Source organism: Drosophila novamexicana, unplaced genomic scaffold (assembly GCF_003285875.2).
Source record: "Drosophila novamexicana strain 15010-1031.04,08,12 unplaced genomic scaffold, DnovRS2.1 tig00000458-arrow-arrow-pilon, whole genome shotgun sequence".
In the NCBI taxonomy this organism is placed as follows: Eukaryota; Metazoa; Arthropoda; class Insecta; order Diptera; family Drosophilidae; genus Drosophila; species Drosophila novamexicana.
Genome location: NW_020824805.1, coordinates 1,017,281 through 1,029,830, shown reverse-complemented (window position 1 = coordinate 1,029,830; position 12,550 = coordinate 1,017,281). Strand labels below are relative to the sequence as shown.

The window sequence follows — 12,550 nt, the reverse complement described above, 5'->3', positions numbered from 1 at the left end:
CGATCTTAATAGGATTATGCATATATATGAGGAGTAAAGTAAAACCAATAAATGCCGAGTTTGGTCAAGATATCGATCCCATGGCAGCTATATGATATAGTGGTCCGATCCTAATAGGATTATGCATATATATGAGGAGTATAGTATAACTAATAAATGCCGAGCTTGGTCAAGATATCTTGATAAACAAAATGTTTTTTCGGACAAAAACTTAATTTTCGACCGCTCGTTCCAATGGCATCTATATGATATAGTAGTCCGATCTTAATAGGATTTTGCATGTATATGAGGAGCTTAGTAAAACTAATAAATGCCGAGTTTTGTCAAGATATCGATCCTATGGCAGCTATATGATAAAGTGGTCCGATCCTAATAGGATTTTGCATATATATGAGGAGTATAGTAAAACTAATAAATGCCGAGTTTGGTCAAGATATCTTGAAAATCAAAAAAAATTCCATATAGCAACTTAATTTTCGACCGATCGTTCCTATGGCAGCTATATGATATAATGGTCCGATCTTAATAGGATTTTGCACATATATGAGGAGTATAGTAAAACTAATAAATGCCGAGTTTGGTCAAGATATCTTGATAAACACAATGTTTTTTCATAAAAAACTTAATTTTCGACCGATCGTTCCTATGGCAGCTATATGATATAGTGGTCCGTCCGATCTTAATAGCATTTTGCATATATATGAGTAGCATAGTAAAACTAATAAATGCCGAGTTTGGTCAAGATATCGATCCTTTGGCAGCTATATGATATAGTGGTCCGATCCTAATAGGATTTTGCATATATATTAGCAGTATAGTAAAACTAATAAATGCCGAGTTTGGTCAAGATATCGATCCTATGGCAGCTATATGATATAGTGGTCCGATCCTAATAGGATTTTGCATATATTTGAGGAGTATAGTAAAACTAATAAATGCCGCTACGCTTTCTCCATTTATGCAAAATCTTATTTACATCGGAGAACTATATCATGTAGCCGCCGTAGCAACGACTGGTCAAAAATTAAGTTGCTATATGGAATTTTTTTTGATTTTCAAGATATCTTGACCAAACTCGGCATTAACTATTTTCACTGTGCTTCTTAGATACGGGCAAAGCCCTATTGAAAGGTTAGATCTACAAGGGTATTAAATCTTCGGCGTACCGAATATTTTCTTTCTTTCTCGTTATGCACTATAAATGTGTTCAGGGTATACAAATACATGCATATTATTATAAATATTTATATTTAAGTTATATGTTTTATAAAACTAAAAATTTTTATAAATAAATATTTTATTTAGACAACGACTGTATATCCATGGAACAAACCGTGACAAATGCAATGATTGCTACTACAGAAAAATCAGAGGATGGGGGTAACAACACACACTATACATTATTCATTAACACCTGTATTAAGAGAACATTATGTTTTCTTTTAATATTGCTGTACAAATGCGCTTTCTTACAAATTAAAATACTCATAAGAGATTAACTGCAAGCCGAAAATAATCTTTTATTTTAGCGATATTTCTATACATTATTACATAAAATTATTATTTTAAATAATATATAATATCTAGAAGATGTCTAATTTACATATCTTGTGCCCATAAAAAGTGAGGTAGCATAGCATTTCTAGTCAAAATGAGAAATCAGATTCTTCTTATTAGATATTCCAGTAAGTCGGATTGAATACTATGCCTACCGCTGCCTGCCGTTTCGCTGCCATATCGAGCCCACCTTCAAAAGCAGCAGAAAAAAGCTTAAGAGCATGGGATGGCTACTGAGAAGTCTCTTGCCTATTTGGCGTTATGGCATTCAAATTTTTGGCAATGCTACCTTGTCTAATCGGTGCAAGCTGCATCGATTACAAAATCTTGCCATTAAACCATTATCGGGATCTCCACGCTATGAGCGGAATAGTATATTCCATAGTGATCAGAACTTAGCTCTCGTGGAGGACGAAATTCATTTCACTCTGGCAGAAAATTCATTTTTGGCACTTGTCTGACGCGTGCACTTCTTTTTTATGATTTTGGATTTGAATTGGTGAATGAATGTTGACCCTTTATTAACTGCAGCAGCCAGTGAGGCCGAAAGAGTCAACTATTGCCAAGCACCTGCACCTGCATATGTATGTTGGTCAAGTGACTGATGAATATTCTTTTGCCCGCATGACCTGCCCATTTACACACATTTGTGTGCTTGTGTGTGTGTTTAGCGACCAAAATACACAAATCATAAAAACTTCAAATTTTGTCAAATTTGCATCGGGCAAGCAGGCAGATAACCAACAGGCACACAAGCGCATGAATACTTCTAATCATATACAAAATATGCAAGTATGCGTGAATAGCAAGACCAAGGAATCGTAAATGAACACATGCCAACGCTTAGGTACCCTTCGCAACGTTGTAGCAAAACCTTTCATTATTTCATATTACTCGTCCATTCAAAAGGGAAGAAAACCACCGACTATTGACAAAAATTGAATTTGTGGGCATTTTTACTTGAGCGGACAAAAACACACACAGACAGTACAAAGGTAAATACACAAACTGAAAGAGCACTGAGGGTAAGCCAAAGCAGTTTCGTGTAGTGCGAAGGAATTAAAAAAAAAGCAGCTATGCCGTTCTATCGCAAAAGTCATATGTATTTCTTACTCTCTTGCTGTCTGAGCCCGCGAGCGTGTCTTGAACCCGAACAAAAACGAAGACGACTTTGGACCAGCCACACAAAAATTAGAGGCCCCATCGCCGTCCACTGGTTGTCCAGTCTATATGTTCTTTGGTTAGTGCTACGGGTTACACTTTACGCTTAGTGGATGAGGTCCCCGATGGTGCTGCACAAGTAGTAAGCGTTTCTCCCGCTTGACGCCGTTTCCCGAGGCTACAGCAGATGTTGTTCTTCACAAGACCGAGGCCGATAGCTACCTGGTTACAAAATTGTTCCTACTAGGTTGCTAATTGCGACCGTGCCCTTGTCTGGTCAGATGTGCACTTTTGGTATCGCCGACTGGAACGTCTAAATATATTCGATGCTCTTTGTCACTACTCTGGCTAACAAAGACGACACAAAAACTGTGGAGTCCTTAATTAGTTCCAAGTCCTAACACCAGCACATATAAATATTTTCTTTAAATGGACACCCCGAATCACAACTAGGTTATTGGGTCGACTTACCATAAAGATTTTTGGTTTCTATTAGCGTACAAAAGAACACTTCGAAACTTGTAACACAATTGCAATCTTGGTCTCTGACATCTTTGCAAAAGTTATATATTTATATTTCGACTACGCAGATTATATACCTCTATTGTGTGAGTGAGTTACATCATCTATAGCTATCTGACGGCTTACTCGTAAAGCCGTGGGTCACTCAATAGCTGTGGCGTCGGATAAGAGATTCAACAGCACATTTTTTCCAAGCGCTAAAAATATAAGGAATACCCTGTTCTTTGGTGAACGCTGGCTCCCAAGGCAGCACCAATGGCATACATCATTTTATACCAATTTGAATGATCTTTTCCGATATAGACTCGAATAGCCGCTTGCTCTAATCTATTTACTCATTGCTTTGTGGCGAGTATACTTCCGTCCAAATATGGATGATTTCATATCGTGTGAAAAGCTTTAAAGACACTAGGTTCGATCTGCGAGCCGTTGTCGGTCAGAATAGTTTCTGGCACGCCGAAAGTAAAAGACAATGTGTTTTCTAGATGGTCGATCTTTTTGTTGGCAGTAGACGCGCGATGAAGCCACATAAAATGAAATTTAGTATTATGGTCTATAACCATCAGAAGGCCTATATTGACGTCCTTTGACCGAGGATATGGCCCTAGAAGAACCATGTCCAGCCTCTGAAATGGTCGATCTGATGTAATAAGCTTGCCCATTGAAGGTTTCAACACTTCATTACGGCTTTTCGTTTGCCGACAAACGCCGCAATTTACTATATATTCATGAATTTGGGCCGATATTTTTGGCCAAAACAAGTATCTCTTGAGATTCCTAAAGTTTTATTTGCTTGGTAGGATCCCACGAATTGGGCGCCAAATATGTAATTTTTTCCTTTCAGTTCAGTTTAGCTTTTGTTAACTTTCAACCAAAATAAAACAAAACGATCAAAACAAAACAAAAAATAATAAGAAAATTATTGATCAAAAGCAAGCTCCTAATATATAATATAATATCCAAATTCACATTATTCAATTTCGCTTAAGTGAAAGAACTAACGTGTTGATCGTGTCTCTTTCCCTCTACCCTCCCTACCCTGAAAAGTAACAAAAATGGGATTGGGATGCTTCTCCCTATTTCACTATAAATTGCAGTATTAAAAAGCTGGTATAATTCATTTATTCGCGCATTGTTAGTTTTTGATCATGAAAACGGTAATATAGCCTGATCTTATCACCTCTTGCTCTATTCGCCCTATTCAGTTGCGCCAGTAAAGGCGGCCACTCCATGTAGACCCATTCACATCCCACAAGGATGCTGAGTCATTCTCTGACATTTTGGCTGAGGGCGGAGTTGTCTCGGAATTGATTCAGTATCTAGGTCTGCTGATTTGCAAGATTGTAGTCCAGAACGCCTCTCCCGCAGTTAACACAAGCTTCTTAAAAGCGTTTTGAAATAAAAAAAAAAATTTGCAGACTTAGCGAAAAAATTCGTACGTTTAGCGACCCCAAATGAAAATATAGGCCGAAAAAAATCTATAATGGCAAAGCCACTCTCAAACATCTTAAATGGGTGTTGGAAGAGGAGTGTTCAGGGTATCCCCTACTCGGAAGCTCCCGACTTGCAACTCTCACTTGTTTAATTTTTGGACAAGACTGTGACATATTGTTTTAGATGGAATGAGTGGAATAAAACTGATTAAATCTTTATGTAAGAAAAACGGACATCAAGACATCAGCCCTTATCAGGCGCTGTCGAGTTTGTTTCCGATATTCGGTTACATGCCTGTTTCCAAAGAATCGTTAAAATCGATATGATTTGAGCAGTTTTGGTAATTAATAAGAGCTATGACATGTAGCTTCTAGAATAGTCTATATTTATGAAGTATATTTTATTTTATACCTATGACCACCTCCTTCCTACTACCTGATAGCTATAAATCAAGTAAAAAAACCAATTTATGCTGCCCCACAATATAAGCCACATTTTAAAAGCAATTATCATTTTGAGAATATACGAATATTTTATAGTACAATAAGATGTACAGCTGAAAATATCAAGATCGGTTAAGAAACACAAAATAAACTAGACAGTTGGGTTTGAGTACTTGTAAGATACTGATTTTTTTCTTACGAATCCTAGGTCCTATATACTAACAGAGTGTCTTATTTTAGGTCTGCTGTCAATGCAATTTTGGCAGCAGCGATCATAAAATATTGTATTTAATTAGGGTCTTTTCCTCACCCTTGCTACTTAGCATTCTAACATGATATTTCTTAGCGTAGGTCGAGGGAATAATGGTTTCCTGCCTTTCTGATTGCATCTTATAATGAGCAATTGGCAATTTATCTTCTGTTCCAGTCGTACAGTCAGATCTGATAGATAATATTTCTGGTGGTGTTTTTTTCGCAGTGGATCCTACTTGTCGTGTTACGCAGGTTCTTAAAGATCAAACTGCTTTGCGTTCTAGTCCTACCCAGTATGTTTTGGCTGTTATTATAGATACATAAATACAATTCGATGGTCTGTTTGGTTTAAGAGCTGAAGTTTCGCAGGTGTTATCACTAGCACTATACTATATATATACTATACACTATACTTAATATTCTGAACGCGGCATTATCATCTGCATTATAACTGTGTCATTGTCATCTGTCCCTGTTTTTGTATTGGTACTGGTATAATTCTAAAAAGATGGGACGGGTGTCTACTGAATAATGGTATTTTGACATTTATGATGAGTTTATTGTCGAAAATGCCCTTTGCCTTTAACAGTGTATAAATCTCCCTAATGTCTGTATTTATTCTCATTCCTGGAAGTACTAATTTTTCGGATAGGCTATCTTTTATCTTGGAGACTTCGTCCCTTAATTGTCTTGGCTTTAAAATGTTTGGATTGAGTCGAACTAAATTTTGTCACATTGATCAATTAAGGAGCTCAGTTGTTTATTTATTATGAAGAAACTAATAATAATAACTAAGTAATATGTCCTGTGCCTGTATACCAATAAGCGGGTAATGGGTCTTGTGGCCCTCTTGTAATTTTACCTTTACTACCCTGATTTTATTGTCTTTTACCCTATGTACTTCTTCTACTATGCCGAAGGGCCATCTTGCTAGATGACAGTTTTCGTCTTCCATTATGACGATTTGTCCCTTTTGTATATACCGTGTTTATTTTTTTCCACTTACTTCATTGCTGTAGGATATACGAATAGTCTTCTTTCCATTTTGACCAAAACTCTTTCTTCATTCTTTGAATCTGTCTAAGTTTCCTATTCTATTCTGTGTTTCTTATTCTATGCTATCTAATGTTGGCCGACCAATTAGAAAATTATCTAGTGTCAACACTTCGTTATCGTCAATGTCTTCTCCGTATGTGTACATGGGTAGTGAGTTTAATACTGCCTCAATTTGACACAACCATGTAGATATTTCATCGAATGTTAAATTGTTGTCGGCTATTACCCTTTTAAGGTGATATTTTACCGAGTTAATTCTGGCCTCCCAAATACCTCCGAAGTGAGGTCCTGCCGGCGGGAAAAAATGCCACTAGATTTTTCCATATCGGGGCAATCTTATTGATACTTTGGATCGCTTTTAGAAAAGCTAGATAGCTTCCTTGACGCTCGTACGAAATTTGCTCCATTGTCAGAGTATATGTGAGTTTAATCACTAACTATTTCTAGATGAATTGCTCTTGTGACCATACATACGAATACTGCTATATACCCTTTATATGTTTTGTATTCCCGAGTTTTTAAGCATCTAATGTTGTATGGTCCTGCATAGTCTACACCTGTATTTAAGAAGGGGAAGGATTCTGTTGTTCTATGTTTCGAAAGATTTCCCATTATTTGTTCCACTGTTTGCCTGTATCCAGTACATTTAACACATATCTTTAGATGTTTCTATTTTCTCTGGATATGATTTCTCATGAGGTTAATTCCTCCATGTAATGTTTCTGTATGTGCTCTTCTTATTATTAGATCAACTATGTGCCCTTTGTTTAAAATTATTGGATGTTTGATATCAAAATGTGCATTTGAATTTTGAAGTCCACCTCCGACTCTTAATATCCCATTTTGATCTAAAAATGGATTTAGTAATACAATTTTACTCTTTATTTCTATTTCTTTTTTCTGACGTAAGCAATTTATTTCTGTCATAAATTGATTTGCCTGCTCTTGCTTAAGTAACATTGTATGCTATATTTGCTCTTCTAAGTTCCTTAACAGTTAGATGGGATGGAAAGACCTCCTGTGTGATTTTGATTGCAATAAATCTTAGTATATACGCTATTATCTTTTCTGATTTCTATAAGCAAGAATAGCTTTGACTTAATTCTTGTATAATCCTTCTTCAGAAGCTTAATAATATTGTATTAACTATTCTTCGACCATCTGTTCTTTTGTCCAATTTTCTTTAGATTTTGATAGCCATTCTGGCCCTTTCCACCAAATTTGGCACCTTCCAAATTTACTTGGACAAACTCCCCTTGAGGCCACATCCGCTGGATTATCTTCTGATTTTACATTTATATTTGCATTTTTTATTTTTAGAAGAAATCCAAGCTGACGTAATTGTAGAGTCACTCCATGCATATACTTAGTTGTATTGCCGTTGTTAGTGACTCATTTATTGTTTTCATTCATTTTGCTAACAGATATGCTGCGCATAATTATAATTTCGGTATTTTCTATTTCGGTATTTTCTATTTTTTATTGGGTTTACCTTACTTTTGCTGGCTAATATCGTGACTGAGTTACCTACTTTTTCATATACCACTGCTACGTATGCCATCTCTGGTGCATCCGCGAATCCATGCAGCTGAATTTCAAGCTTTATGGGATTCTTATGTCTTCTAATAATGTTAAGTTTTTCCTATACTGTTCCCATTTATTTGCATCTTTCATGCATAGTTTGTCATCCCAATATTTATTTATTAACAAATATTTTAGCATGAATAATTTTGGATAATACTTGTCTTTTATTTATGTTTTCTGAGTCCTCACAATTGACCTTAAATTTGAATTCGCCTTTTAAGGGCTCCCACTGTGTTAATAGACTAATTTTCTGCGATAGTTATTACTTTATTTTCTTCAGTATTCTCTACATGCTCTAAAATCTCTTGTTTATTTGCAATCCATTTACTCAAATTAAAACCTGCTTCGACTAGCTCCCAAGATATTTATTTTATTTTCTTTTGACAGTCTTGTATGGAGTCTGCTCAGATCATCTATATAAAAGTCATTTTTAATTTTTTCCCCAATGATTTGATTTTTGCAATTATTTGCTAACTCTAGCAACACTCTTGTTGCTAAGTATGGGGCTGACATGGTGCCGTATGTAACCGTTGTGAGTTTGTAATTTTTAGTCTGCTGATTTGGAGTTTCTCTCCACAGAATATGCAAGTATTATTGATCTTTTTTGTAAACATTTATCTGGCGATACATTTTTTCTATCACTTGCGCCATTTTAATACGACGTCGAAAATATCTTTTTGGACTCTGGGTCCCACCCACATTATATCATTTAAACTTTTGTTGTTTGTGGTTTTTGCGGTTGTATCGAAAACTACTGTCAACTTTGTTGTGTGAGTAAATAATACTTTCCCTTTTCGTTGGACTTGACCATATGTCCTAAGTCCATGTATTCTTTTAAGAAATTGCTGTAAATTTCCCTAAGCTGTGTATTTCTTTTGAATTATTTCTCTAAATTTAGAAATAGTGCCATTGCTTGTGGTCTTGTTTCCCCTGATTCTATATCTTTCTTAAACGGAATAGTAACTGAATTCAAGGTATTCACATTGAATCCGATTCTTTTTTTGTTGTTTCAATAAAATTGTTCTCGCAGATTTCTGCTTCTGCATCTTCTGTATCTTATTCTATCTCCCAAAATATTTTCAAGTCTTTAAACTCAATGACTGAAGCGACTTTTTTTTCTTCTACTTTGGATTTTGTGCACTCAGACACTATCCACCCGAACTCTGTGTTCTGGCCGAGAAGCCTGTCGATTTTTACTACTCAATTTTTTAAAATGTGAGAATTCAGGTCAGTTCCGATAACCATATCTACTCGACTTGGTTTGTTAAACTGCGGATCAGCTATTATATAGCTTTCCATTTAATTTTATCAATATTTACTGATTTAATTAAAAGCGCTTTCATCAGTTTTGGCAAAACAATTGCATCTACTGTAAGCAGCTCCTTTTATAGCCTCTTAGCGAATGCGACACCATGCATCTTGCTTCTCCTTTTAGTGCCGTTTTCTAATAGTTAAGTTTAAGAACTGGACTCAAATTCTTTCTTGATTGAACCAACTCTGTAAACAACTCGGCAAAGGGGTCCCACTCTTTGGAATTCCCATAAAAGGTGGACATCTGCATTTTCGGGATCATTCGTAGCTCCTCTGTTTTGACATGGCAACCCCCTAATTTTGGTTGACAATGGTCTTGCATCTGTCCTGATTTTTCGTCTATCGTGTTCTGTAAATCGAATTATTGCTTTTTAATTTCCCTATCAAACATAACGTTGCTGTCAAACTCTTCTTTAAAGAATTGTATTTCTTCCCAAAGAAATACTATCTTCTTTCTTATGAATCCAAACATTTTACTGTTGTTTTCCCTAATGTCCACCTGCGTTTCATCTAAACATTTGTTCCATACATCGGCCTGTCGAATTCATTGGCTTTCCTCTCTATTGCCTCTGATTTCGTACTATCTTGGCGAACTGGTTTCGCCCTCTCTTCTGTTGTTTTCCTATTTAAGCTACCTGACAGTTTTTCCCTAATTTTGGCTATAACTTCCATTATCACATCGTATTGCTTCTTATTGAAGTAGTCATGATCGACTGCTCCAATTTTATACAATACGCTATGATTGACATGAAACTGCCTTTGCAGATCTCCTACCTCTTCTAACTCTCCTCCTTGACCAGCCTCTATTTCCCTAATCCTGCCCACTAATTGCGACTGCTTCGTCAACAATTCTAGGGTTTTATCTGACATCATTTTTCTAAAAAGAAATTATTATTATTTTTTAATAAGTTCTTTTTAATTTTTATCTTCAATGGACTGTATTTGAATATTTTTAATCTTATAAATCATGTATATATATATTTATTGTGAGGCGATCTTGTCGCCGATCTCGCATGGGTGCGCCAAGGGTCGCACTCTCACTTTATTTTTTATAATTGGTGGAGGATTTTTATTTACTTGCTCCAGTAGTTCTCTTCTTTCCTTTTTGAGTTTCGTCCTTTGGCCTCCTCGTCTCTTGGGGGCCTTGGGATATAGTATTGCCACTAGTTTTTCTTCCTCTGCCTTCCGCGCTGCTTTTGCTGCTTTGGCCGCCGGTTGCCTTGCCCAATATTCCTCTATGGACAAGGGCTTTGGTCCTGATTGCGGTTCTTCTTCTATTTATACCCTGAACCCATTGAAAATGGGTAAAAAGGGTATATTGTATTTGTGAAAATGCAAATGTAACAGGCAGAAGGAAGCATCTCCGACCCCAAAAAGTATATATATTCTTGATCAGCATCAATAGCTGAGTCGATCTAACCATGTCCGTCTGTCTGTCCGTCCGTCTATCCGTCTGTCCGTATTTATGAACGCAAGGATCCCAGAACCTATAAGAGCTAGAGACATTTTAGATGGAGGTGCTCCTAGTGCCTACGCAGTTTGAGGCTGTTTCCAATACTCCGTTTCCAAGCAATCGATAAAAATCGATATCGACATCTTGTTTTTTGAGCAAATTGAGTAAATAAAAAGAGCTAGAGTCACCAAACATGATATGTTGCTTCTAGAATATTATATATATGTCACGTATCTTTCATTTTAGACCTATCGCCACGTCCCCGCGACCACACCAGAGCTATAAATCAAGATAATAACCCAACTTTTGTTGCCAACCAATTTAAGCCACAATTTATTTGCAATTGACTTTTTCAGAATACACAAATGTTCTATGCTACATAAAGATATACTGTAGAAAATTTCATGAGAAAAAACCAAAGTTATATGCACTGCGCAATTGAATGGGGCAGCAGCTTTAAGAATTTCTTTATACATGTACACACACACATTCATGCGCGTCTGCTTCGCATTCTAACAGCATGGTAATTAGGAATTTTTCTGTAATGCTTTTTTAGATCCTTTTTTTATCATAAGTATCATAAGTACTTAATTATTGGTGTGGCTGCTGAGTGGAGGCATAGCAAGTGGTGCGGTCTGTCGCGAGTTCGAGCCCCACCGGGAAAAGTATTTATTTTTTTTTTGTTTTGCTGGTGTGGCTGTTTAGTATAGACGACAGCAAGTAATTCGGCCAGTTGCGAGCTTAAACCCTGCCAAGGTAACTTTTCTTTAAATTTATTTGGTGTTGGAATAAGAGGGTTCAGGGTACTCCCTGGTGGGAAGCTCTCGACTAGAACCTCTTACTTGTTTTTTGTTGTGCTTTCTGATTCAGTGAGCGCCACGTAGTTGGTTTTGCTGTGCGTCGTGACCTTTTGACGAGGGATGTAGGCGTTGTTTAGTTGCTTAGACCTTTTCTTGCTTTTCCGAATTCCCGTTTAGAAGCGCAGTCGGTGAGGGCGACGTGTCACATCCTTTAAGAGTTTTGCCCTTTGGATGGGCGTTGATCCTCCCTGCCAATCTGGTCTTCTGGGCTGCTCGTCTTTTTCTGTTTCGGCATGCTGTTGTTATTGCACTGCTCGAAAAATTTTTTAATCGGCGTGCCGTTAGTACTGTTCTGACCGTAACAAACTTTTTGTTTCGGCGTGCTGTTTGAACTACACTGCTCGATTTTTTTGTTTTTTCAGCGTGCTGTTAATACTGCACTGCTCGAAACTTTTGGTTCGGAGTGCTGCTTTTACTGCACTGCTCGAAGAACCAAATGAACTAGAGAGAACTTGTAAGATACTGATTTTATTCTGACGAGTCCTAGGTCTTATATACTAACAGAGTGTCTTATTTTAGGTCTGCTGTCAGTGCATTATTGACAGCAGCGATCATAAAATATTGTGTTTAATTAGAGTATTAGTCGCTTATGGAATGTTACGCGACCACATCGGCGCTATCTATTTTTATGCTGCTTGATGCAGTTGTACAATATGGTGTGAGGTATACTTTTACCGAAGGTCAAACTGAGACTCAGTGTCACGTGTTCATGTGTGAACTCAAAAGAAAATGTGTTTTGGCTGCGGCCGCTAGAAAATTCCAAGAATTTCTGCATGTGCTCACACATTCATGCGCGTCTGCTTCGAGTTCTATCAACAGCAATGCAATTGCGATTGTATTGTTTTCTGCGCTACTATTTTAATTCCTTGTTTTCTCATTAAGACTCAATTATTTGTGTGGCTGTTAAGTAGATGCGG

General features: G+C 36.8%; 1 protein-coding gene across 5 annotated transcripts in view; it reads left to right on the top strand.

Moving 5' to 3' along the window:
• The window catches only part of LOC115760482 (obscurin), a 236,881-nt gene that overhangs the window by 171,447 nt on the left and 52,884 nt on the right, over positions 1-12,550 (top strand). For 4 of the 5 annotated variants that reach the window (XM_030701818.1, XM_030701821.1, XM_030701820.1 and 1 more), the window contains one exon: positions 1,306-1,380. The exons of the other annotated variant lie outside the window; for it this stretch is intronic. In XM_030701818.1, coding sequence (XP_030557678.1) covers positions 1,306-1,380 — 75 coding nt within the window. The remainder of the gene's footprint in view (positions 1-1,305; positions 1,381-12,550) is intronic. 5 annotated transcript variants of the gene reach the window in all.